The sequence below is a fragment of the Chamaea fasciata genome, unplaced genomic scaffold, assembly GCF_029207755.1.
Source record: "Chamaea fasciata isolate MVZ Bird 193981 ecotype frontalis unplaced genomic scaffold, bChaFas1.0.hap1 SCAF_26, whole genome shotgun sequence".
NCBI lineage: Eukaryota > Metazoa > Chordata > Aves > Passeriformes > Sylviidae > Chamaea > Chamaea fasciata.
In genome coordinates this window covers 1,198,275-1,224,221 of record NW_027094111.1, presented here as the reverse complement: position 1 = coordinate 1,224,221, position 25,947 = coordinate 1,198,275, and the positions used below count along the sequence as shown (strand labels likewise).

General features: G+C 51.3%; 1 protein-coding gene across 3 annotated transcripts; it reads left to right on the top strand.

Moving 5' to 3' along the window:
* The first annotated feature begins 123 nt into the window (after positions 1–123).
* Positions 124–24,282, top strand: NIPAL3 (NIPA like domain containing 3). 3 transcript variants are annotated; one of them, XM_066204547.1, is made up of 14 exons: positions 124–175; positions 9,394–9,574; positions 10,271–10,715; positions 12,712–13,081; positions 14,648–14,716; positions 14,804–14,975; positions 15,073–15,132; positions 15,708–15,853; positions 16,476–16,572; positions 17,549–17,684; positions 18,269–18,357; positions 19,044–19,107; positions 20,019–20,113; positions 20,333–24,282. In XM_066204547.1, exons 4-14 carry the CDS (start codon positions 12,983–12,985, stop codon positions 20,530–20,532), a joined length of 1,227 nt encoding a protein of 408 aa, XP_066060644.1. In that variant the 5' UTR covers positions 124–175; positions 9,394–9,574; positions 10,271–10,715; positions 12,712–12,982; the 3' UTR covers positions 20,533–24,282. The 3 variants fall into 3 exon arrangements, with proteins under 3 accessions (XP_066060644.1, XP_066060646.1, XP_066060645.1); XM_066204549.1 differs by lacking the exons at positions 124–175; positions 9,394–9,574 and adding an exon at positions 9,806–9,925; XM_066204548.1 differs by lacking the exons at positions 124–175; positions 9,394–9,574; positions 10,271–10,715 and adding an exon at positions 11,772–11,828.
* Positions 24,283–25,947: the final 1,665 nt, after the last annotated feature.

Sequence of the window (25,947 nt, the reverse complement as noted above, 5' to 3'; positions counted from 1 at the left end):
GGGAGCCCTGCATTTTCTAATTAATCCTCTGACCAATGAAAATCGGGGCCTTTCCTCCTCCCTCTTCTTCATCCTCTGCTTTTCCTGGCCATGGTGAGGGTGCACCTGAGGCCTGTGAGTGGGGAGGAAAGAGCCCTGGGAAGAGGATTTGGAAACGCTGCAGTGTGTCAGCTGGGTGAGTTTAGCATTATTCCTTCAGCGCTGTTTGAGGATGGCCTCTAAGATGAAGTGCAGATAAGCTGAGGGTTTATCAGCCTTTGGGATCTCTGCAGCGCTCCTTCCCTTCAGCTCACAAACTCCTTCTTCAGCAGGATGCCTCTGATTCAGTGTTGACTCTGTGAATCCTCCTACAGCAGAATTTCAGCTCCAGTCAAAACCAGCCCCACCAGGACTCCCCCAGTGCTCGGTGTCACCAGCTGAAAGCCGCAGGTCCCTGTCCCTGCTGTGCTCCGGGGCAGGACTGGCTCCAGGGCTCATCCCGGCCGGGGTGGCCCTGGCCTGCCCGGCCATGGGGACGAGCAGAAGCTGCTCGGGCAGGGACAGAGGTGTCCCCCTGCCCTGGGGGAGCCCTGGCAGTGGGGACAGTTGGCTCTGCTGTGCAGGGCTGTTGTGTGCACACGGAGTTGGTTTGGGGACTTCTCAGCCCCCAGTGAGTTGCTCTGGAAGTCTGAGCTGGGGGTTGTCTTCCTGCCAGATAAACATTTACCCATCTGAGCCTCGGGACTCCAGCAGCGCTGCTCCTGCTTTACAACAGCAAAAGCCATCTCAGCTTTAACTTGACGTTCCCAGCAGAAGGAAGATGAATTTTGCTGGATTTTATGGCTTTCCCTTTCCCACAAACCCATGCTGTGTTTTGCAGGGTGAGCCCCACCCGGGCTGCAGCTCCCCGGGTCTGCACTGTGGGGATGACTGCCCCCTCTGGGGGTGCGACGAAGGCAGAGAACCGGCCGCGGTTTCTGTCCCGGCCGTGCCGGGGCTGCAGTCCCGGTGTCTGTGCGTGCAGGGAAGCGCTGCCGGGGCAGAGTCCCCGGCCCTGCCCGCCGAGGTGGGTGTTTTGCTGACTGGCTCAGTATCGCTCATCCCTTCCAGCCAAGGCGAGTTGCTGCGAGGTTGCGTAAAGCAGAGCTCCCAAATATGCGAGAGCATTCCTGACTCCTCGCCCGGAGCCCACCAGCTCCTTTTGAAGATTGAGATAGGAGCGATGAAGGCGATTTTCACCCCGAGCACCAAAGGTCGTGTGAAAGCGCCGAGTGTTTGCAAAGGGCTCCCTCGGGAGCTGCCAGGACCCTGCTGTGTGCTCAGAAATGCTCACCTGAGCTGCTCTGGGAGCTGGGGCTGGCAGGGGGGTGTCAGGACTCGTGCGGAGCCAGCAGGATCTGCCCCTGCCCTTCTCCCTTCTCCCCACCCTGGTCAGGGCTGACTCCCCTCCAGGGTGACTTCCCAGCCTCCAGCACTGGGAGCTCTCAGACGAAAACACACAGCAGCCCATTGGTCGTTTTAATTACCCAACATCTACAAAACTGGAAGCTTTCAAACCAATTTTAGTTAATGATCATCTTCCAATTCTTAGAACCGAGCAGCACTAATGAACTGCCCGTGAGGCAGCCCTGGCAGGCCGGCACAGGCCTGCTCGTGGTGTGCTGAGTCTGAGGGAAATCCTGACGCAGGAATCCCACTCCGGCATCCCAGCTCTGCTGCTCACAGGCTGGGAGGAAGGAGAACTGCCCGGGAGCTCCTGGGGAAAAAGTGCCCACAGAGACAGAGATGCATGAAAAGGAGCAGCAGGCTGAGAGCTGAGTTGTGCAAGAGCTCTGGTATCCCCAGCGCTGGGTGGAGGGCTCCGCTCCTCACTTCTACAAACAACACCCAGTTTCTGTGTCTTTATTCGTGCTTATTCACTCCTTGCATCATCAGGCAGGCAGCTGAGGAGCTCGGTGTGCGGTGTGGCTCTGCAGGGCTGCGAAGGGAAAAACAGCATCCTGTGTTTTGTCAGGACACCCACACGCCGTGTCCGGAGGTGCCCTGGTGCTGTGCTGGCCATGGCAGGAGAGGATTAAAGCCAGGGAAATCAATCCCTGCCTGCATCTGTTAATGAGCGTGCAAAGCCTTAATGAACCTGCTGAGGGTTCTCGGTAGTGTCTCGGATTTTTAGAATGAAATTTTGGCCGAGTTGGGCACTGGAACCCCCAGAGCTGTGGGAACGTGCTGGAATCATCAGCTGGGAAGCGGCCCCAGAATCAGAGCTCAGTGCTCACAGTCAGGGTGCAGGGATTCGGGATTTACCTCAGTGAGCCGAGGGCTGCCTCGGCTGCACTTTTGCCTGGGAGTCCCGGGAATGCTGAGCCCCAGCTCTGAGGCAGCCCAGGCATGAACTGCTGAGTAACCAGCCTTCGGTAAAGCTGCTGCTCTGTGCCAGCCCCGGTGATTTTGCTCTCTGTAGCTCTGTCCTTTGGGGCACAGCCCAGAGCAGCTCTGGGTGTTTGTGCACTGCTGTGGCGCTGCAGGGGTTTGGATCCAGTTGCTATAAAAGACTGATGAAAATGAAAGGGGGATTTCTCCTCAACCTGCAGAAGGTATTTCTTTCCATCCCCTTCCTCTTTAGGTAATTTGTGGCCGTGCTCCTCTAAGTGAGCCAGGCAGGATTTGCTGCAGGGGATCCCAGCTGAGCCGGGAGCTGCTCTGGGAGCTGCCAGCCTGGCACAGGAGCTGCATGTGGCTCCAGAAAAGCCCATTTTTCCCCCTTAGTGCTGGCACAGGAGCTCAGGACAGACCAGTGTCACCAGGGTGCCCCCTCGGTGTCTGTGGTTGGGACAAAATCTGCAGCTGGGTGAGTTCAGCCGCTGGGAAACACAGCAGGAACTGCTCCTGTCTGCTCTCCCGGCCCTTCACAACCTCCCAGGAGGACCTGGGGCTCTTAGAAGGAACAAACAGGGCAAGAAACGAGTGCGATTAACTGAAGAAATCATGTTAGTTGAGCCTGGCAACAACGGGCACCGAGGGATCCCACAGGCGCCCAGAGCTCCGCCCTGGATGAGCCGGGCTCTGTCCCCTGCAGGTGCTCCCCTCTTCCCATCAAAGAGAGGAATTCTGCAGCTGGAATGTGTTGTACCAACAGCCAGAGCGCTGGGAGTTTTACACACACACAGAACTCACAGAACCTGTTTGTCCAAAGCCCTGACACTCAGTGATGCTTTAATGGCATTTACACTGCAAACATGCTTTTATTTTTCCAACCTTACCTTTAAAAATAATATTGCAAAAGATGAGCCAGCCAAGCTGGACGTGGAGCTGGTAGCGAGGACTGCAGAGCTGCTGCGGGGGCCTCAGGGTGATGTTTCCAGGCCAGAATCTCTGGGAAATGGAAGTGCTCTGGACAGCCTGCGATGTTTATTGCGGAATACCTGGATTTGCCCAGCTGCTCCCCTCTCCAGGCACTGCTGGAGCAGGACAGTGATGCCAAAGGGCTCCAGCTGGGAGCCCCTCCTGCTCTCCCAGTGCCTGGAACAGCAGAGGGAGCAGGCTCTAACCCCAGCAGCAGTTGGGTGTGGAGTGTTTGTGTGTTTTCTGATAACACAGGCTGCGGATCTTCCCTCCTCGTATTTAATTTGCCCTTTCCTCCAGCCCTCTGTCCTTATCAAATCCCTCCTGGCATTGCTTCCCTCCCAGCTTCCTTTTCCCCCAACCCCTGACACAAGATCCAGCTGCTGAGAGATGTAGTAAAGATTTCCCTGTCGGGTAAGGAGAGCCCTGGGCTTTCTCATGGGCTCATTCTTTTCCACGGGCAGGAATTTATTGATGATCTTAATCTCAGGCCAGGCAATGTCACTGCCTGGTGACAAAAAACGCTTTTGAACGATCTGCTGACGGATTTATTTGACGTCCCATGAGGATCCCAAGGGTGGGAGGGCTTGGGAGAAGGGAGTTTCTGTTCCTGCCTTTTCATCCCTCTGGAATGGTGGCAGGATGGAACACCTGGGAACGGCAGTTCTGCCTTCCAGGAGGAACTTTTACAAGCCTCTCTCCAGCTCCCATGGCAGCAGGGGCTGGGGAAATGGCCAGGTTTATCCACCAGCTGCCTTGGGATGCTGCGCAGACATGAGTGTCTGAGCCCCCAGATTTGGGGCTTCACCCTCAGCGTTCCCCTGGGGAGAGTTCAGGGACAAAACCAGCCCAGCCTAAAGCCTCTGCCTGGGATTTGTGGAACCTTCTCCAGGTCAGCTGTGCTTTGGCTTCTTGCTCCATGCAGTGGGGATAAGAAGTGGCCCCCACATCCCGGGGTGGTGCAGGGTTTAATTATTGTTTGTAAATGTCTGGGAGATGAGCTGATAAAGGGCCCTGATCCACTGCTCCAGGCTGTTCCCTACCCACACTGCCCTTCCAGGCACTGCCACCTCCCAGCCACTTCCTGGGGACAACAGGACACGGTGGGACACTCTGGGACCACCCTCCTGTGGTGGATTTTCACGTATCCCATGGCAGTGGGGTGTCTTCCAGGCTGCACTCACCTGGGAGGAGTTTTCTTTGCTTCCCTGGTGGGTTTGTGCGACTGAGGCTGCAGACTCTGGAGTAAATCCGTTGTTCCTTGTGAGGTGGGAGCTCTTTGACTGGAAGGAAGATGTCATTCCCTTGGTGAGGGGACCCACGTTGGGATGAGCTACAAGACAAACAGGAAAGGGATGCAAATTGCAGCCCAGGCACTGAGGAAGGAGAGTGCACCCAGCAGGGAATGTGGGAAAGGAAAAGAACTGGTGTGCCAGGGCTGTGTGGGGAAGCTGCTGCTGCTGCACTGGAGAAGTGCTGGGCAGAGCTGATTTCCAGGGACACTGATAAGGCAGCTCTGAGCTCAGTCCTGAGCACAGCAACAAAGGCACCGTTAGCCATTTCAGGGGATCAAACAGGAGAGCTCCCAGCTGTGTCAGCTGCCAGATAAACTCTGTGCCCTCACCCCGGGTCTCACCCTCAGCGGCCAAAGGGCCAGGACATTGTTTGGAGCTACGTTGTGCACCAGCGTGGCTTCTCCTGAAGCCTCTGGCATTTCCAGTGTTGTGGGGTGTTCTGGTGATTCCTTACAGCTCCTCCAGAGCCCCAGGGTGGTTTCTGGATGGTTCTCCCAGCAGAGGTTCAAAGGGACCTTCCCAGAGCTCATGGAAGTGACACTTCAGTCCAGCATGCCCTAAGAAGCTCTGGATTTGTGTGTGAAGGTGCTCCACGGGGGAGCAGAGCCAAGGGCAGCAGCACCATCCTCCCTCCCAGCTCCAGGCTCACGGATGTGGAGAATTTCCCAAATTTTTCCAAATTAAATCCTTTTGTGGTTCGAGCCACAAACACTGCCGGGGCAAAAGTGGTATTGCTTTGCTTGCAGAAATGGTGAGTTTCAGAAGGAAAAAGGGCTTGGTCCCAGAGCTGAGGATGGCTTTGAGGTCTGCTTGGACGCTTTTTCCTTGTTTCTCACTCCCATTTTACCCCCTCAATTTTAATCTGTCACTCAAGACCAGATCCTCCAGTGATGGCACAAAAGCTCCTTTCTGCTGAGCGAGAGCAGTGACCACGAAACTGCAGGATCTGTCCCCCTTCTTCTTTTGGGATAGCTCTTTGTCCATAGTCATAAATTATCAGCCCCTGCCATCTTTTAAATAGATAGTTTCCTGTTCTGCCTCTTGTAGGTTAGATATTATCTCCCCCAGTAAATCATGAGTCAGTGATTAATTCAAGAAGGCCGTTCCCAGAAGCAAATTCTTACCATGTTAAAATGAATACGATGCAGAGCCATTATACCGTGATAGAGAAAATAATTATGGCCTGCAAACCAGTTTAATCCACAGAGAACATGCCGGGGCAGGTGCTCAGCCTGAGTCACCGCAGCAGAGTTCAGAGCCCAGTGCAGGGGCTGTGTGAGGGAGCAGGACTGTGGCAGCAGAGCTCCCTGTGCTCTCTGCACACCCAAACTGGGAGGTAAAACGCCTCAGCTGATGTATAAATGCCATCAAGTGACTGGGAAAGCACGGATTGCTCCAGGAGCGTGCATGCCGCACTTAAGGTGTCTCAGGTGATGAGTGGCAGCTTATTAAGCTGATTAAGTTGTGTCTTCAGTCGGTGTTAAGCAGCTCCATGAAGTCATCAGACGCTCTGGAGCAGCCTGAGAGGGGACAACTCACCGAGGAATGGCTCAAAACTGGGGAAAAACCCAACAACTCTCTCTAGAAATAACCAAACAATCCCAAAGGAATCAGAGCCACAGAAGGCGCCACAAACGGGCCAAAGCAGCCCAGGAGGCGTGTGTATGTTATTACAGACCATCTGATAATGGGTAATGACACTGGTGTTCTGTTAACAGCTCCCAATCTCCAAACACCCCGAGTTCCTGTGGAGGAAGGCTTACAACACCCTGCGCAGCCCGGGCACCCTGCAGGGCCGGGCAGCAGGCACACAGCGGGCAAGTGACTTGCACAAGGGTGAATCAGCAGGACTTGAGGAACTCAACCTCAAGGCAGGTGCTGAGCTGGAGGAACTGGCACAGCTCCCCAGCGGTGTCCCCAGGTGTGACCTGAGCCCAGCTGTGTCCCCAGGTGTGACCCTGCAGCCCCTGAGCCCAGCAGTGTCCCAGGTGTCACCTGAGCCCAGCAGTGTCCCCAGGTGTCACCTGCCAGGGCCTTTTTCAGAGTTCGAGTGGCCAGAACCAAACCCACCACTCCAGCACCACCAGTGCTGCTATTGCTGTAATTCCTGTATTGCTTTCCAAGTCACACGGGTTTCATGCTTTAATTTTAACTGTGCCTTCAGAGTTTAGATTTTTAATCCTTCAATGCAAGCCTCCTGTTGCATGGAAAGCTGAGTGATTCTGGGGATGAGGAAGATCAAATTTCTCTGCTGTCTACAGGGCAATTTGTACAGACTGGGAGCCACAGCACATTTAAAATCTCCCCTGTAACTTCTGAGCTGGGCCTAATTAATGCAGCATGTGGGCAGAACGCTTTATTTGCAGTACCACACCTTTCCTGCCTCTCTTCTTTTCTTGGGCTTCTCAAAAAGAGGACTGGGCAGGATTCTATTTATAGAGCCAAATAAATCCAGCCCTGCCTGTGCTGTACGTGATCCCTGCAGCTTTTCAGATGTGGTCCCAAGAAGGGTTGTGTGCCCTTCGTGTCCCACTTCTGCCAATCCCAGTGGGAATCGGAAGGTCTGGGACCATAGAGGATAAAAGAAACAGCTTTGTACTAACTCAAATGTGAAATTATTCCAGTGTGTAGGATGGGAAGAGCTGAAGTTCCTGGTCTTTAGGAACATTGTGCGAGCCTCATTAATTGTCTTGTCTGCCAGCTGCCAATGGAAAATGCTCTGAGGGTGCCTTGGTTCCTGTTCTGGTGACTGGAGAGTTGGGTTCTGGCAGTGAGCTGATGCCCCCTCCCCAAATGGCAAAGAGGACAGGGAGAGGCCTGGGATTGAAGAACAAGGCAATGGGCAGTGGAGGGGAAAATGAAGCAGTTGGGACATAATTCCACTCATACAGACACCAGGGTGAAGGGATTTAACTGTGTTTGAATAGAGCAGGGAAGATGCCAGGCTCGAAGAGGGGGAATGGATGAGCCAAGGGCTGATTCAAAACCCCATCCAGATGGAACCTGTGCCTGGCCACAGCAGCAGCAACCCTGGAGTGACTCAAACCCCCCGAGGAACAAGCAGGAATGGCTGGCAGGGGAATGGAGGCTCCTGCTCTGCCTGGCCTCACAAAAGGCTGAGGGGCAGAGTGGGCAGGCGGTGCTGGCTGCTGCAGAAGGTGCTGATTTACACTGAGCTCATGGGGAACTCTTCCTGCTCTGCGCTTTCCTCCCTCAGCTGAGCTGTTCCTGGCTGCATGCATGGACAAGTGGAACGGTGCTACTATGGTGCTAAAAATAACAAACCCCAAATACGGGCCATTCCATGAAAACTGGGAGAGCTTTGCAAGGAATCACACCCCAAGGAATCTGTTTTCTGGTGGATTCAGCCTCTCCTGTAAACGTGCCCCCTGAGTTACCAAGCAGCTGAGCACAAATCATGTTTTCCACCTGTTTTGGTTTGCAGGAAAACGCTTCAGGACACACGAAAATTTGAGGCGCGTGATGCAACTCCGTGGATTTCAGCAGAGCTGCTCTGACCTGGGCTGCTCCAAAATTACAGGAGATTTCTGAAGATGTGGTCTGAGGGTTCATCTGCAGGGATCCTGAGCCAGCTGTTCCTTATCAACAAGCAGAAGCAGAACCAGGACTGAGCCTGCACTGGCCTGGCCACGGGGTCCATCCCCACGTGGCCCTGCCATGTGCCTGAGGTTGTCCAGCCCGTGCTCTGTGGCCAGCGGGGATGTGCTGAGGGAAGCAGGACCTGCCCAATTCTGCTGGAGCCGATTATTAAAATTGCAGCAGGTTTCCAGAGCAGCTGATAAAGAACTGCATCTGCAAGCTCCTTGTGCCCTGGTGCTGCCAGGCTTGGCTGCTGCTGCCCAGCCTGGGAGGGCTGGATGCAATCCCTGCCCAGCCAGGACAGCTCCTGCTGAGGCAGCACGTTCCTGACCAGCACTTCCAGGGCAGCACGTGCCGGGGAAAGGCTCTGGAGCCCTTCTCCCATCCTGTGCATCCAGCTCTGGGTTTGGCACATCCATCCTCACCTGGGTGCTGCTGAGGGTAATTGGAGATTAGGCACCTCCACACCCCTGGAGACCGAGCTCCTGCTGAGCGCCCTCAGAGCCCCTGGAATTGTGTTCGGGTGATGCGAGGGGCACTGTGCTGGGAGGGGAATCCAGAGGAGAACTCCCGGGTCCTGCAGGGATGTGTGCAGGCAGGGGGGAACTGGCAGAGTGACACAAGTGGGTCAAGTCACCTGCTGGGTGTTGTAGGTCAGGCACTGAGAGGCAAACAAGCTCTTTCCATTGTCTAAATAACAAGTGGGCAACTTCCCGTCCTGGCATTTATCCCTGACCCAAGGAATGTGCTCCGGAATGGGACACAGCCAACTCCTTCAGGTGGGGGAAGCCGAGTCAGCAGCCCCCAAAAGCTCAGGTGCTGGTGGCTCCAGTGCTTCCCCTCCTGACCTGCTGCAGGAACTCTTCTCCAGGGATGAAGCCGAGGAGAGAAGCAGCCAAGCCCTTGTGTAGTTTGTGGTTTGGCCTCCTGCCCGCTCTGCCCTTCAAGCAGGAAATTCTCAAAGGGAAGGGAGTGCTTTGGGAAGCTCCCTGCAGACTCTGCCTGCTCTGCTTTAGTCACAGCTCAGCATCAGGTCAGCTGGCACTGCTGGAAGCTGACCAGGCAGACTGATGGCGCCTACAGAAAGTCTTTAAGCAACTTCTCCACCTTGATCGTTTTCCCCTCATCTTTTTTTTTTTTTTTTTTGTCCTTTACGTCCTTGATTGCTGTTATTCAGCCCCGAGATAATGCACTCCTGATATCACTGAGATGGGAGAGACAAGCGAGGAGCAAGAGATCAAAGGAAGGAGAAGAAAGAGAAGATGCCAAAGGCAGGAGAAGAAAGAGGGGAAGATGCCAAACACTTCCTTGATTTCCCTACTTTACATACCCGGTACAGAGCTTCAGAAACCCTTCATGTACGTAATTTTGGGAGGTCTGGGGTTACCACGTAGTCCCCAGACAGCAGGAGGCTGTGGAAGGGCATCCTCCTCCCCCCAGCTGAGGAAGCAGCCGGGAAGGTGCATCCAGAAAGCCCAGGAGGCCCTTGGCAGCTGCGAGCGTTGGCCGGGCTTGAAAAGGAGCGCGGCTGGGGAAGCGCTGCGGCTTCACCGCATCTTTCTGCTTCCCTCTGCTGGTGGAAGGAGGAGGCAATTCCCGAAAATCCGGGATCCGCGGGCAGGGAGGCAAAGGGCGGGCAGAGAGAGGGGTCACCCGCGCAGGGATTGACTCCACCGAGCGCTTGGAGTGTGCGCCTGAAGGAATGCAACGTGTGTGTCCTGGAGGGCTCAAAAAACTCGGGAGAAGCAGGGCCAGAGCTGGTGGGTGGGAGATGGGGAGGTGGCACCACTGAGGTGATCTATCTGGAGTCATTTCCAGGCTTAAACCACTAATATTGCATTAGCATTCCTCCTTCTGTTACCAGCTGTGATTACAAAGTGAACTTAATGACCTTGATCTAAACTTGGTTGCTATTCTTACAGCAGAACAGGATCATTATCAATGGCAAAAAAAACCCCAAACTCATAAACTCCAAACATTTTTGTTACTCACTTGGTTATACTGAAATCCTTTTGACTGAGACTTATATCTCTCTTTTTTTTTTTTTCCTCCAGTTTGAGGTCCCTTTCCTGTGGTGTTTATAAGGAAATCTTGAAGCCTAAGAAGAACATCCAAAGATAGCAACACTGAATATGGAGATGCAGGAAACATGTGAACACAAGAGCAGCTTTCATTTGAAATGGGATGTGTAAGATAAAGGCAAATTAATGCAGTATTCCCTTCAGAAAATCAGCAGTCACTCCTGCTTTTCATTTCCCTGTTTTGTTTAAAAAGACCCCGGGAAGCACTGCTGTTGATGGATGTTTTGTTTGATGGCATTTCTTATTCCCTTGTGCTGGTTTATGCCCAAGAGGAGGAATTTTGGACCTGGCACATCTCTAACCCCTAAATAGTTCCAGATATCCCTTGATTTGCTCCAGTAACGAACCCTGGCTGTGCTTTGAGTGAAAACCCTTGGCGTGGCTGAGGTTTTCACCCTTCAGCTCCGCACTCACTGTGGTGAGTGCTGTTTGTTTTCGGGACATGGCACCGAGTGGTGCTGTTCTGCTTGAGGTACCTGGTGCTCCCTGAGCTGGCAAGGCGGGGATCCGCTCACAGCCCCCACGTCCAGTGTCACCGCTCAGGGCACAGCCGTCATTTTGTTTCTAAGCTCAGTCCCAGCCCTGAACGTGCAGCAGGGCCCAGGCTCCAGAGCGGGCCCAGCTCAGACATGGCTTTTGCTGTCTCCTTTGAGAGAACTCGGCGCAATGGCTCGGGGGCGAGAGGAGCCCAGGTGAGGGATGAGGTGGTGCTCGCAGGTAAAGCCTCAGGTGAGGCCTCAGGTGAGGGCCCGGAGGGCGCCACCGGAAGTCGCCTCAGACCAGCCCCGCCCAGGTGAGGCGGCGCGGGGCGCGCTGGCACTGGCGGCTCCGCGGGGAGCACCGGGGAGACGCCCCGGCCCCGCCCAGGTGAGGTGTGCGGTCTGTATGGGTCTGTACCGCCCGTACGTGCCGGTGCATCCCCGGCCCCCGGCGGCACCGGGAATGCGGGCACACGGTTGCCGAGACAACCGCCGCCTCAGCTCTCCTCCAATCACCGTGCCCGTTACTTTGAGAACTGCGGCAGGCGCCCAATCACAGGCGAGCTCTCAGCGCCACCGGCCGGTTTAAGGTGGCTCGGCGGAGGCGCTGGGCGCACGCACCTTAAAGACGGTTCCGGCTGCTGCTCGCGCCAGCGGGAACCGCGCACATGGGGACAGCGGGAGGGACGGGTCCCACCGGGGCAAAGCAGCTCGGTTCTCTCCGGCGGAAGGCGCGGGGCCGCGGCTGTCCCTGCCGCTCTGGGCCGGGGAGCGCCCCGGAGCTCCGGGTGGGGCCCGCGGCCCCGCCTCGTCCCGCCCCAACCGAGCGGCGGAACGCGGCGTCTTCCGCCCGGCCCCTCCGAGCCCTGCGCCCATAGGCTGGGCTCGGCCCCACCTCTGCGAGGCAGCCAATCGTCGCCCCCGTCTCGGGGCTGGGCTTCGATTGACAGCGTCGGAGACCAATCGGGCGCGCCGGGCAGGAGGCGGCCGCGGCGCTGGACCGGGACCCGGAGCGGGAGGCCGGGGCCGGGCCGGGGTCAGCGGCGGGGCCGGTGAGTGGCGGGGCCTCTCTCGAAGGACAGGGGAGGGACAGGTGCGGGGCCGGTACACCGGAGGGTTGGGTGTGGACACCCCGTGTCCCGGCCCGGCGGTGTCTGGGCGCGCTGCGCTGCCCGGACAGGGCTGGCTCACCGTGGGAGCGGGATTTGCCGCTCCGTGCCCTCACAAATGGGTGGGTTTGCCCGTTCTGCCCCCGCGCTGCGGCTGCCCGGCAGTGAGGATGCCCAAGGGAGGCTGCCGGGCTCGGCCCCGCCGCCGCAGGAGGTGCCCGGGGCAGTGTCGGGGCTCCGGCCGGGGATGCTCCGGCCGCGCCGTCCCGGGCGAGCCCTGCCGGGGTCTCCGCCTGCCCCGATCCCCTGCAGACAGGGCAGCGCTGGTGCTGCTGCTCCCCGCGCTCTCTGGGAGCTCGTGCGGTGTTTTCCAGACGCCTCCGAGGAGTTTGGCTCCGAGGAATGCAGGCTGGCTGGGATTCCCCTGGGCTGACCTCTGCTCGCAGGGAGAGCAGCGCTGTCATGCCCAGCACGTGGGGACGGGCTGACTCACGGAGCGCTGCTCCCCAACAGACTGGAGCTCCAGGGAGGAGGGAAATGAAAAGCAGAGCTTGGAGGACTTGAGAGCCTTTGTGATGCTGTTAAATGCCAGCTGAGTGTGTCACCCCTGGGGCCCAGCCAGTTCACAAGAGCTTGTAAAGCAAAGTCTCTGTGAGTTTCTGCCCAAGGCTTTCTAAGAAGACATTTAAATTCTGCTTTTCCTGTTTTATGTGCAGCTCTGAGTTTGATTCCAGGGGCGTTTCTGTGGCCTATCCTTCACTCCAGGTTTTGGATCACTGATTTCTTCGATCTAATTCTTTGGTTTATATTTCTTTTTCTCACGTAGATTCATCTTGAAGGAACATAACCCTGCTGCTTCACTGACTGGCTGGAAAGAGTAGCTCATCCACCCTCCTTGGTGCCTGTGGTGCCCCCCCTGAGACAGGGCAGGGGAAGGGAAGCAGCAGGACTTGATTGTGCTCCCCCAAACCTGCCCAAGGGAACAGGATGGATGGCAGGGAGCGGTACCAGAAGTTGGTTCCAGCAGCGTCCGAGTCTCTTCTTTAAAGAGAAATTCCAGCATCGAGGAGGCTGAAAAGCCAAAAAAAAAACCCAAAATGGAAGGAGGAAACAGCCCCAGTCTGCAGCTCCAGCAGCTCCCGTTGGCCACAGCAGCAGTTTCTGTGCAGCCACACACAGACTCCTTCTCCTACAAGGTCAGCTTCCCACCCCAGTGGGGAGGTTTCCATCCCCAGAAGGCCCCGAGTATTGGAATGAGCTGATAATGCTGCTGCTTTGGGGTTGTTTTCTGCAGAAAGGGCTCTGTCCTTGTGTTGGGCCATTCCTGGGGTGTCATATCCTGTGCACGGTGAGAGGAAAGGAGAAACTCTGTGTCACAGCGCAGAGAAGCTGGAGGAAGGCGTGGCAGTGGGAGGGCGTGGAGGTGTTCGGGTGCAGTGCTTCTGACAGGTGCCTTTTCAGCCTCAGCCATGCAGCAGGAACAGAGCACAGGTTCTGGTTTGCCTTGTGTGTTCAGCTGTTTGAAAATCAGGGGAGGCTGCAGCTGGGTGGGACATGGGGCTGGAATTGCTTCTTTTTTCCCCAGCTGGAAACAGATAAATCCCCTCGGAATCCCTGATTCTGAAGGTGCTCAGAAAATCTCAGCAAAAAGGGCTTTTTTTTTCCCCTTTGAGACCACAGTCCTGGGCCCTTGTGGAAGTTGACCTGAGGCTGTCACAGCCCAGAGAACTCTGCAGTGTGGCCACATAGTGACATCCTCCTGCCACCTTCTCTGCTGGTCCTGGGAACCTCTCTCAGGTGGTTTTGAGTGAAGCTCTTTGAGTGAATCTTAATTTTTGTGCGTTCTGATAAAGAGGTTTTTGTTCTGCTGCTAAGAATTTGAAGTCTGGAAGTTCTTCTGTGTATGAGAAAATCAAGATTAGTCCAATTACTCATATTCACATCTGAACGTGAGCTGGGTTATCCCAAATCAATCCAAGTAGGGACTGGGCTGAAGGAACAGTGCTTATGACATTTAATGAGATTTAGGCAGCTTTTGAGAGCACACAAATCTTTGGTGGCGTCAGGCTCTTCTCTTCAGTCCTCCTCTGCATCTCCTTTGTGACTCAGCCTGCTTTACATCCTTTCTTTATTTCAAATTCCACCTTTAGAGCGTGAGAATTGTTGCTGAGCTGCAAATGCCAGAGCAGAAGAGGTTGGGAACTGGCTGGGAGCTGTCAGCAGTCTCCTGTGACTTTGGGAATAACTGGTTTATACAAAAAGCAGATTAAGATCTGTGATAATTGGGCTGCCTCATCACATGGGCTGAATTCATGACTGAACCAGCAGCTGTCACAAGTGGAGAAGAGCAAAGCAGTTGGGAAGCAGAGGTTCCTGATCCATTCTCTGTCAAATTCCAGGGCAGTAAAATCCTCATAAAGGAGTTTTTCAAAGGGAAGAATGAGTGATGGTGTGGAGTTTTTCCTAGCCTTACCTTCCTCCTCTCTGAGAAACTGCAAACGAACTGAAGTCTCTTGGAGAAAGTGGCTGTTGAGTCTTATCTGTCACCTGAGTTCACACGTGTGGAGCACAGCCACAGCCCCAGATCAGCAGTTCGGGAGGAGGATAAAGAGGTTTTATTGGACCAGATGACCTTTAAAGGTCCCTTCCAACCCTGTTCCATGACTCAGGAATGGTTTGAAAAGTCTGCTCTCCTGCAGAGTGTGCAAACCCCTCTGAGCTCCTTGGCTCAGTTTAATAACTGTGTGGTTTTGTTTTTGCAGGAGAACTTGATTGGGGCACTTCTGGCTATTTTTGGGCATCTTGTCAGCAGCATTGCCCTCAACCTCCAGGTGAGTGCCCTGTGGCCAGTACTCCTCCTGCATTGAAAGAAGCAATCAAACGTGCCAAAGCTGCTTGATTTCTGTTTTCTTGCCTAGAAATACAGCCACATCAGGCTGGCAGGCTCCAAGGACCCCCGGGCCTACTTCAGAACCAAGACCTGGTGGAGTGGATTGTGTCTGCTGGTGCTGGGAGAACTGGGAGTGTTCTCCTCCTACGCCTTTGCTCCTCTCTCACTGATTGTGCCCCTCAGTGCAGTCTCTGTTGTGGGTAAGGAGGATCTAGCCTGAGTATGTCCAGTGGGAGATTCCTGACTGCACAATTCACTGTTTCTCTCTCCCTTTCTTTTGTTTTTTTTTTTCCATAGCTAGCGCAATCATAGGAATTATATTTATTAAAGAAAAATGGAAGCCCAAGGAATTTTTGAGTAAGTTCCACAGTTTCTTTTCATTTTCCCTCTGTGTTTACAATTCATCACACACAGCACAGCCCCTCAGGAATTATAATTACAGGGATGGCAAGCTCTCATTAGCACCTCTTGAATGAAGTGTGTCATCTCATCCAGTGTTTATTACAAATGGATGTTTTTTTCCCTGGCTTGTGCCAAATCCCCTGCACCTCACAGAGTTTAGAAACAGGCTGAAGCTGCAGCCCTGATGCTGCAGCAGCACAGGCACAGGGGGATGAGCTGAATCCCACAAACATGGGGGTGTTGGCACAAGGGGGAAGAGGGCTGTGGGCAGTGCCAAGGCAGGATCACACCCCGATCTTGTAGCTTTATTTGTTTAGCAGATGCCACCTACTACCAGCTTTGTCCCAGCTCCCACACCCCCACTGCGCCTGGTGGCTGCAATATTTTGGAGCTGGGGCAGGAAGGGCACCCAGGAGTCCCCCAGAGGCACATCCACCATGTCACTGATGGTCCTGTGGGATTAATTCATGAATTCCATGCATCCCAGTCCCTGATTAACCCCGTCCTCTCTGTTCCTGTGCCTGCCCAAGGGCGCTACGTGCTGTCCTTCGTGGGCTGTGGCCTGGCAGTTGTTGGCACTTATCTGCTGGTGACATTTGGACCCAACAGCCACGAGAAGATGACAGCAGAAAACATCACCCGGCATTTAGTGAGCTGGCCATTCCTGCTCTACATGGTGAGGGGCCATGGAGGGTGGGCTGGTTTTCTCCTGGGGGCAGTTCTGTTTCCAGCATTGTTTCTCCTTCTGCTTGCTGCCAGCGTTCCTTGTGTTCACTCGTGGACCTGGGACAGCTTTTCCAGGTGTCAGGCACGTGCACAGCTCCTTTTGTTTCCCTGAATTCTGTAGGATTAAATGTCTTTGACTGAAAATTTACTGGTGCCTGAATCTGGGCTTTTTCCACACTTTCTTTGGGCCCACGAATCTCTTCTTGAAAATCCCATGAAATTTGTGTTTTAATGAAGATAGTCTTGGCCATTGCCCCAGGGATCACTTGTGGAAGCTCACTGCAGAGAGCAGACTGGGATCTCTCCTGTGAATATTCAGTCGGGACTGTTTGATCAGCTGCTTTACCATAAATCCAACACCAAAAGTGCCTCGTGTTTCCTGTTCTGCGAGAGGCTGCTGAACATCTCCTCTAGCTGGAATCTAAGATGATGCTGGATTTGGTCTATAATTGTGTGGGATCCCCATTTCCCTTTGATTTGCCCTATTCTAATGTTTGGCTGGCTCAGAATCTCATTTACTGCCAACCCCATGAGCTCTGCATCTCTAATATTCTCATTTCTCTCTTCTGTAGCTTGTGGAGATCATTGTTTTCTGTCTGCTCCTGTATTTTTACAAGGAGAGAAATGCAAACTACATTGTCATTATTCTGCTGCTGGTGGCTTTGCTGGGTGAGTTGATATGAACATGTAAGATCTTTGAACAGTAAATTGAGGCATGCAGGGGATTATATTGATTTAATTAATGCCATGAAATGCACTAATTTCCTCCAGGAATGTTCCTGAAGCTGATGTTTAGGATCTTTGCAAACGACCTTTGAACAATTAAGGCTTATTCCCCATCAGACAAATAATCTGCCAAGCACAGAAAGTGCAGGTTATATATGAGTGTTCTTAATTTCAGTCTAGGCACACAAAGGGGGGCGTTCAGTGCATAAGGAGGGCTGAGGCAGTGGGTCAGAGAGGATTTGACCCACAAGAATTCTCTTAGCTCTGTTAAGATTTGCTGTGTGGTTAAAGAAATGAGGAGTCCTCTGCCACCCCAGCTGGTCCCTGATGATTCTGATATCCCACAGTGGGATCCTGCAGTGACTTTGGATTTACACATTTAACATTTTTTATATTAAAACTGTAATTAATTAAACTTTTGAAAGGATGAGTAATAGCAGGTTTGCCATGCTGAAAATTGTGTCACAGCCCTCAAATTTTGCGGTTTATTTACCTTCAGTTTCTGCAGTGTCTTTTTGTTTGTTTGAGCTGTTTGGGGCTGGATTTCAGTGGTGCCTCAGAGGCTCCATGAATTACAGAGAAACTGCCCTAAATTCCGAATGGCCCAACTTCCAAGAAAGGAAAGCTCTTCCTGCTTCTTGTCCTGGAGCCTTCCTTGGCTTTATTCACCCAACCAAATAGAAAATTGTATCCTCCCATCACGTAATTGCACAGCACTGACAAAATCAGTCAATGCTGCCAGTTCTGGAGGCATCAATAGAGGAGGGTTCAGTGATTTATTGGAGGTTGCTGTGGTGGGTTTGTGGGGAATAAAACGGGCAAAGCCGGTGGCAAACAGGCAGTTTGCATCCCTTGTTTGGCCTGGCAGGTTTTTTGGGGCGGTTTGCAGCTGCCCCAGCTGAGTGTGGTGTCCCCCCAGGTTCCATGACCGTGGTGACAGTGAAGGCAGTGGCTGGGATGATGCTGGTGTCCATCCAGGGGACCCTGCAGCTGGACTCCCCCATCTTCTACATCATGTTGGTGTGCATGGTTGCCACAGCTGTCTACCAGGCCACGTAAGGGCCCCTCTCTTTGTCTGCAGCTGTGTGGGGGGTGGCTCAGGAGCTGGTTGTTACCTTGCCGAAAACGCCTCCTAAAATTTAGGAGAATTATCCATTTTTTCCTGTGATCTGTCCCAGGTGGGCTCTGCTTTTCCCCAAAGTGACACTGCCAGGTGGTTTTAATGCCACCATTCAAGTATTTGCCAAACAGTGTTAGGAGTGAAATGGTGGCCAATCAAATGCAGTAGCTGTGCACTGGTTAAAATCACACTGCAGGATCAGTGTTGGTGATAATGTGTCTATTTTTAGGGGTTTTTTTTCCCCTTTTGTATTTGCAATTACATAAAAAGCTGGTAGCAGCAGGGATAAAAGGCTTCTCAAAATATGAGGGACACTCTGGCCCTGAGGTTGGGACAGTAATTTCAGTGCAGCCACAAACCTCCCTCCTCTGTCCTTTTCATTCATTCCAAGGCTTGCTGCTGATGCTGTCCAGCGAGAAAAAGAATGAATTTCCTTAAATTTATGCATCACTTTTGAAAGGTGTTTCCAAAAAAAGCATCCTTCCCAATCAGCCCCTGTTGCCTGTGATTGTGTTGCAGGTTTTTAGCTCAGGCCTCCCAGCTCTATGACTCAGCTCAGATCTCCAGCATTGGCTACATCCTATCCACCACAGCAGCAATCTCAGCAGGTAACTGCACAAACCTTGCTAAAAACAGGCCAAAAGACTTTGGAAAAATAATCCTCCTGAAGAATACTCAGCAATATAATGATTCTGGTTTTTTGTCATCTCTCATCTGCACTGGCTTTGTTTGGGGTTTTTTTTTTTCCTTTCTAAAAATGTGAACTATCCATTAGACTGTGTTAAAATTTTCTGTTCAGTGCTGTCATTTTGTTTAAAGTGCAAAGGAATTTATGTTTGAGACTGTTCCTCATTCAGTGCGTGTTCTTAGATGTGCAGGTAAAACGTTTATTTTCTTTACGTTAAAAATGTAAAGAGCAGGAGGCAGAACGTGTGTCCTGCTGCCAGCCAGGACACCAAGGACACTTCTAGAGGGTGGAGCTGTTTGTTGTTGTTTGGGGTCAAGAGTTTGCTTCTTTTTGTAGTTAAATCCAATTTGTTTCATCATTCCAAAATAGCCCCTCGTGTTTATGCTGCACAGGTTCACTTGCATCTCAGTGACACCAGCAGAACTATTTTGGTAGTGAAACTCAAAAAGATTTGTCAATAATTTGTGTTAAAATAGAAATCAGGACACCTATTTTAAGACCATTAAATAAACAAAGGTGCTGGCTATAAAAATAGGAATCCTGGCTGATGTGGGTTCTGGCTGAGGGCAGAATTGGGAGGATGTAATGAATTATTTCCTTTTCAAGGAGCAACTTTTTACCTGGATTTCATGGGTGAAGATGTTCTCCACATTTGTATGTTTGCACTGGGGTAAGTGCTCCAGGTTTCCTTGACAGAAAACTGTTGCTTCATGTGACTCAAATTTTAAAAAATACAAATCTGTTTTAAAAATACCTCTCTGTTGGAGGGACAAACTGTCTTGGAGAAGAGAACAGGCTGAAAGCATTTTCTCTGTCAGAGCAGAGAGTGGCCCTTAGAGCTCAGTTTGGAAAAAAATCATGTAACCCTTGGTAATGCACAATTACACAACAATTAATCACTAAATCCTGGGGATCAGCTTGGGTGCTGAGCATATGGCTTGGTTTTCAAGCTGCCTGCTCATGAATCTGGAAGAATTGTAAAATAACCCAAAGAAACCCTCTCTGGGAACCTTGTTTCAGATTTTGCACCTTCCCTGGACTGTGTCTGACTTCTGGAGTTTGTAGAGCATGGAGAAGGCACAATGCAGATGTGATCAGTAAAACATTTCCTGTGTAACTCAGTGCTTTGGTGTAATCAGCTCTCCATAATCAGGGGACGTTCTCAAGGGCCTTTTAGATAAGTGCAGGAAAAGAAAAACCCCAAACAATTGGGAGATCATTGTTCTGAGCTGCACCTTGCTCTGTAACCATCCACATCCATGGATGTTGGTGTGTTTAACAGGGAGCCTTGGAAGGGTCAGGCTGCTAAATCCTGGAATTCCATCAAAGCAGAACCTAATGTTGCCATGCTTCCTTTCCCCTGCAGTCAGTTAAGGTTAATTAATTAATTACCAAGAAAACTTCTCCCTGTGTTTGATAGAGAAGAGGTGAAGTTGTGCTGGTTGCTGGGGGGGTTCCAGTGCTGCCCAAGGGGGCTCAGCTTGGGCAGTGCCCTGGAATTCTGAACTCTGTATGGAGCACGGTGGAACACTCTGCGCTCTCCCTTGCCAGGGGTCTCAGTGATCCTTTCTCCTCCCTCAGGTGCCTCGTGGCATTCCTGGGAGTCTTCCTGATCACGAGGAATAGGAAGAAGCCTGTCCCCTTCGAGCCCTACATCTCAATGGATGCCATGCCAGGTAACCAGGATCACCTTCAGCACTCTGAAAGGCTGGGCTGCACAGGGAGGGCTCAGCCTTTGCCTCCGCTCAGGGCTGGGTGGATCGGGCACAAACCCATCCTTGTCTTTGATTTAACACCCGAGGAGCTGATGAGCCTCAGGGACCGCTCATTTCCTGGCTGAGCAGAGAGCTGCACAAATGCACTCTTGTCCCTAACGTGTGCCTCTGCTCTTGCAGGCATGCAGAACATGCACGACAAAGGGATTGCAGTGCAGCCTGACCTCAAAGCCTCCTTCTCCTACGGCGCCCTGGAGAACAACGACAGCATGCCAGAAATCTACACCCCAGCCACGCTGCCCATCGTGCAGGAGCAGCACGGGCCCAAAGGAGTCTCTGCCCCTCCCTACAGGGTGCTGGAGCACACCAAGAAGGAGTGAGTGACCTTCCAGGACTGATCAGAGTCCTCAGGAGTTTGACTTTTATTTATTTACCCGTTCAAATAGAAGCAAAGCAGAAAGCCGACCTTGAGAAGAGTTTCCAGCTCGTCTCGAGCTGGACTTTCCAGGCTGATTATTAAAATAAAGAACTCTTTCTAGTTGGGAAGTTGAAAGCACTTGGCAGGAGGCAGATCCCAGTTCTGCATGGAATTCTGCTGGCTGGGAGTGTGGAGTGATGGAATGGTGAGTGCAGCGTTGTGGAGCTGGTGAGAGAGGAGATGCTGTGGAAGAGAAGTGACTGTGCACTTTTCAGCCCTGCTGGGAGTGGTTTTATCTCCAGAGGAGTTTGCAGGAGCTGCTCACAGAGAGAGGAGGACAGGATTTAATCTTTCATTTACAGGGACTGTGACAGATTCCCAGGAAGGCTCTAAATCCTGGTGTGACCACGGGGCTCCCCTGACACAGCAATAAATGGAATTGTTTTGAAGCACCAACGCTGGAACTCGCTGTGTCTTTAGGGCAGCAGAGCTGGTGAGAGTGAACACTTGATCCCTTCAAACCACGAATTTGGGGCACTTCTGTTCTGGTGTTCAACACAAGCACTGAGGATAGGAGTTGTTTTTAGAGCACCACTGGATTATATGGCTTAGAACAAAGAGTATTTGCCAGTTTTCTGATTTCATAGCAGGAGCTTCAAGATGGATTAAATGGTGCAGAGGGAGCACTGTAAAGGACGAGGACAAGGAGAAATGAGAATGATGTGACTGAATCTGGTGGGGAATTCATGTAATTTTGGACGAAATCTGAATTCTTTATCATGTTTATTTATTTTCTCCCTGATTGAGGCAGGATTTCCAACTTTAGTGGTCTCAACCACTTAAAGGTGTTGAAGTTCCTTAGTTCAAAAGCTCAGTTTAGGTGATGTGAGCTGGGGTCCTCCCCCTTCTTTTTTCTTTTAAGAGAAGGAAAAACAATCCTTGTCTACTGTTGTGGATGACCTAAGGAGAGAAGCTGCACAGCCCAGCACTCACTGAGGCCTGTGAGGATAATGGAGCTTTGTGTACTTTGATATTTATCTTTCCAGCTTCCAGGAGATGGCCAGGAGCTGATCCTGAGGGAGAATGGACACAGGGGGGGAAATGGGGAAGTGTCTAGTGAGGAGGACAAAGTACAACATTCACTGGTTATCCTGGCACTTTGGTAGCACTGGCTGCTCGAAAATTGGAGGTTTTTGCTGGGAAACTGAATTTGAAGTCCACTCAGTGTCGCTTGGGCTGTCTGCACAGTGGAATCTCCAGGAGCCTGGAACTTGATTTGAAAGGAATAGTGCTCACATTCTGTGTATTTTTAAGTGATTCCCCCAATACCAGGGAGTTTGGGATTATCTTAGATTTGGAACAGTGTCTTTCTGCATTTATTTATTTTTATTTGTTAAATTGACTCATGGCCAGTTTCTGTTCCCACTGCCAGAAATTCCCAACAACTCCCCTGACCTGTACCTGATTATTCCAGAGTCTTGTTGTAAATGACAACAGAACTGTTCCTTTGCCTTTGTTTGCTTTGCCAGCTCTGCAGACTGATTCGATCTGGGCATACTTTGGATTGCTTTGGCATTTTTGTGCAGCTTAGAAAAATAACCTTCCCCCTGCCCAGGGGAGGTGCCCTGGGGCTGTACCCAGGTTTCCTCACCAGCTGGGCACAATTCAGATCTTATCAGTGGCATCCCCTGCACTGGAACTTCGGGAACCTCAAGAAATAACAGCTTTCCTTTCGCCCTCAATGCTTCATTTGTGATTAAGCAAGATAAGGACGTTAATGGGCTCTTGCTGCCAGAGCATTCATCTTGCTGGGGTGCAGTGACACTGATTTACTGCCTTTGGATGTGCTCATCGATTGTTGGTGAATTTATGGGCAGCTTTTGTTCATTGACAATGCAGAGTGAAGCAGTGCAGGGAGGCTCAATGGGAAGGGCACGGGAATGCTGCCTTTCCTTATCTCTTCCCATTTAATCAACCTGTTCTGACCTCTTGGTTCTGCAGCCACAGAACACAGAGTCTAAAACGAGCTGTGCTACACCACACACTTGTTCCATGGCAGTATTCTCTGTGGGTAATTGGGTGGTGTAAGATGATTCATCAGAAGGGCCTAAATGTTTGGGGTCAGGATGGTCCTGTGTGTGACAGTGCAGTGGTCCCAGTCCTCAGCAGGGTTTAAAGCCAAGGCTGGAGCACAGACTTGGCAGGCAGGAATGCCTGCTTTGGGTTTTCCTCCTCAGCACAGGCCCTGGCACCTGAGAGATGGACACGGTGCCAGGGCACAGAGCTGCTCTGAGGTGCTGTGCTTCCCTTGCAGGCTGTCCCTGGCCTGGCCCAGGGGTGGTTTTGCTGTAAACTCCCCAGTTCTCCTGAGCCTGAGCTCAATTCCTGACCTTGCTCCCTGCACTGAGCCCTCAGGTGTCAGCCCTTCTCTGAGTGAAACTGCCCCCAGCCGTGAGCTGAGCTTTTGTGTTATTGTGTGGCTTTGGCCCTTTCTTTTCAAATATTCTAAAGGCAAGTCTTGCTCCAAAGCTTTACATAACCATGTTTTATTTACACAGTCTCTGGGTGCTCAAATAATTCTACTTAATAATGACAGTTCCCTTCACCTGCAGCCACAGGGAAATCTCCCTTTGTTTGCTTCTGGAAACTTCCTGCCCAAGGCCTCCACTGGAGGTGGTGTCTGTTTCCACAGCACATAAATCACAAAGGGTTTGATTATTGTGCCTCAGCAGTGCAGCCTGAGGTGTTCCTTGGGCTCACTCCTGTTTGCTGCTGCTGTTCAACGCTGGAATCTTAAAATGGGCTTGGTTTTGTTTGTTTGTTTTTATTTTATGCACTTCCCTCTTTCTTGCTTTTTCTCCCAGTCTTCCAAAAAAAAAAGTTATTTTCTGCTCTTCAGCCTAAGAAAAGGCATGAGCAGGACCCAGAGGAACAAAGTATGTTGTTTAAACTTGACTGAAGGACTTATGTGCTCTTTCTGGCTCTTTCAGGAGTGAATTAAACTCCTCACCTCCCTTCCAGTCCAGAGAAGCTGAAACAGGAAGGGTTTTGCACCCTCACACTGAGCTTTTCACAGAGTATTTGTTAGTCTGAGGTGACAATGGCCACGGCCTGGGATTGCAGCGAACATTTGCAGCTGAGCAGCACAGGAAGGTTTAAAGGAGAGGGGCCCTGTGCCACATTCCAGGGTGAAAAGTTACAAGTGTGGTACAGCACACTGTGATCTGTGAATGCCAACACTGCAGGGCTCAGGCAGGACCCTGCACAGGGCACAGCACCCCCAGATTCCAAATTTCTCAGCACCAGGAGCTGCTCCAGCACTCTGGGGAAGCAGCAGCTCCTTGGGTTCATCCCTCGGCTTTTTTGCCCGGTGTAAAGGGACATCTCCTGCTTCCACCCTGTGTGGCTTCTCCATGCACCAGAGCACTGAAAACATCCTCAGTGTGTATTTTATGTGTAACTCAACTCCGTGGGGCACAGCTGAATGTATAAAATGATCTGCCTGCAACGTTCTCCTGCTCACCTTAAAATGTGTAAATAAATCAAGCTTTACACTGTTGCACTATAAAGGACAACTGCTTCATTTTTCACAGGCAGTGTTGCATGTCTGTTTAATTCTATTTGTCTTTCAGGTGAGACAAATGAAACCAAACTTTGAATAAAAAGGTTGTGGTAAAAAGAAACTTTGAATAAAAGGTTGTGGTAAAACCTATTCTGGCTTGCTCCATGCTCCTGATCGAGCTTTAATTGACCAAAAATGTCTTGGGAGAAGTTAGGGCAGGATTGAGGTGACTAAAATGTGTCTTGAAAGAGCTGGATGTCTGTTTTTAACAGGATGCTTGTAAGTGAAATGCAGATTATTACAGTATTAATTATTAAGTGAAATGCAGATGATTACAGTATTAATTATTATTAGAAATGACAATATTACTAATGCTCCCAGTTTCACAGGAGTCTCCACAGATTTCGGGTTAGCTGTAAGAATTGTGCAATTTACTTTTAAAACTTCATTTTACAGGGCTTTGAAAGAAATATTTAGCATTTAATATTTTGAAGAGCTTGAAACTGTGATCCAAAGAAGGGGGGGGCGGGACACAAACCCAAAATCATTGTATTTTTGGTGGCGTGACTAGTGATGTCTTTTACTGAAATTGAGCTTTTCTGAGACATCTGAGCCCTCTGACAATAGCTGGGAATGCTCTGCTGTGGGAGGTGTCATCCCTCAGCCACAAGTCACAGCGTCTGGGATGCAGGAAGAGATACAGAAAAGTGGCAATTTAGCTTAATTGACTGCTTGCCAACCTAATTAACACTCACCAGATGGGTTTACAGTCCATGGGGAGAACCAGAGGAAAACCCTCAGGATAGTTTAAATTAAATGTATCTCTTGGGGTCCCAAACCACAAAGGGAGGAAAGACAAACAACCCAAGGGCAGCCTCGGTGTTAGAGCTGTGCCTCACTGAATCCCTGGATTCCCTAATCCCCAGAATTCCTGATGAATGTGGTACTACTTTGTTAACATCCACCGTTCCAGGGTTAGTGGCTTATGTTACAAGTGTTTGAAATGCCGATACGAAGATGTGCCATTGATGTCAGGAGTGTTACAGGAGTGCTACAAACGAGGTGTTATTGCAGGAGACAGGCTATTGTAAATGCCACTGAAATGGACATAAATGTCGGAGTTTGTGGTTTTAAAGCAGAATCTCTTGTTGGCCAGGGAAGAAAATGTGGTATTGAATCGATAAAGCAGGAGATTGCAGCAAGGAAGGGCTGACAGGATGGAGAGTAACCTGTTACCACCTGAATTTGCACTGCATCTAAATTGCAGAATCCCTTTACCTGGACAGGGAAGACTGATCTTACCTTCCTACAGTGAGATCTGCTGGACTGTTTTATGAGGGAAAGGTGGACAAATCACCTGGCAGAGAAGCTCAGTTCAGCGTCACTCTCTGTCTGTTTCTGAAATTTAAAACAAAATATTTCAGCCACAGAAATTTCACTACTCCTATCACAAGCCCACGCTGTCTTATGTCTTTCATCTTTCCAAGTGAGGATGAAGCTGTTGAACTCAATATTTGTGTTGGTGAAATTCAGTAATTCTGTGGGGGTTTTTTTTGTGAAAAACCAAAGGAAGGATGTTGGTTTGTGCTCTCTTTAGAGGTAAACGTGCACAGGCACTGCTGTCTCACCCGGCTCGGATGATGGCCGTCTGACACCATCTCATGGCTGGATTAAGCTGTGATTTACTCCGAGGAGGACACAAACTGTCACTGTTTCCCAGCTGGCAGCTGCCCGAGGCTGATGGCAGAGCCATCCCGATTAATGCCAAGGGAAGAATCAAAGAATCCCACACTGGTTTGGCTTTAAAGGGACCTG

What these genes read in the sequence shown, in the direction of transcription:
- NIPAL3 (XM_066204547.1), top strand. Translation starts at nt 12,983, where the DNA reads ATGGAAGGAGGAAACAGCCCCAGTCTGCAGCTCCAGCAGCTCCCGTTG. An exon ending in ACAGCTGTCTACCAGGCCAC is followed by an intron (nt 17,685 to 18,268) that starts GTAAGGGCCCCT and finishes ATTGTGTTGCAG; the next exon opens with GTTTTTAGCTCAGGCCTCCC. An exon ending in ATTTGTATGTTTGCACTGGG is followed by an intron (nt 19,108 to 20,018) that starts GTAAGTGCTCCA and finishes CTCCTCCCTCAG; the next exon opens with GTGCCTCGTGGCATTCCTGG.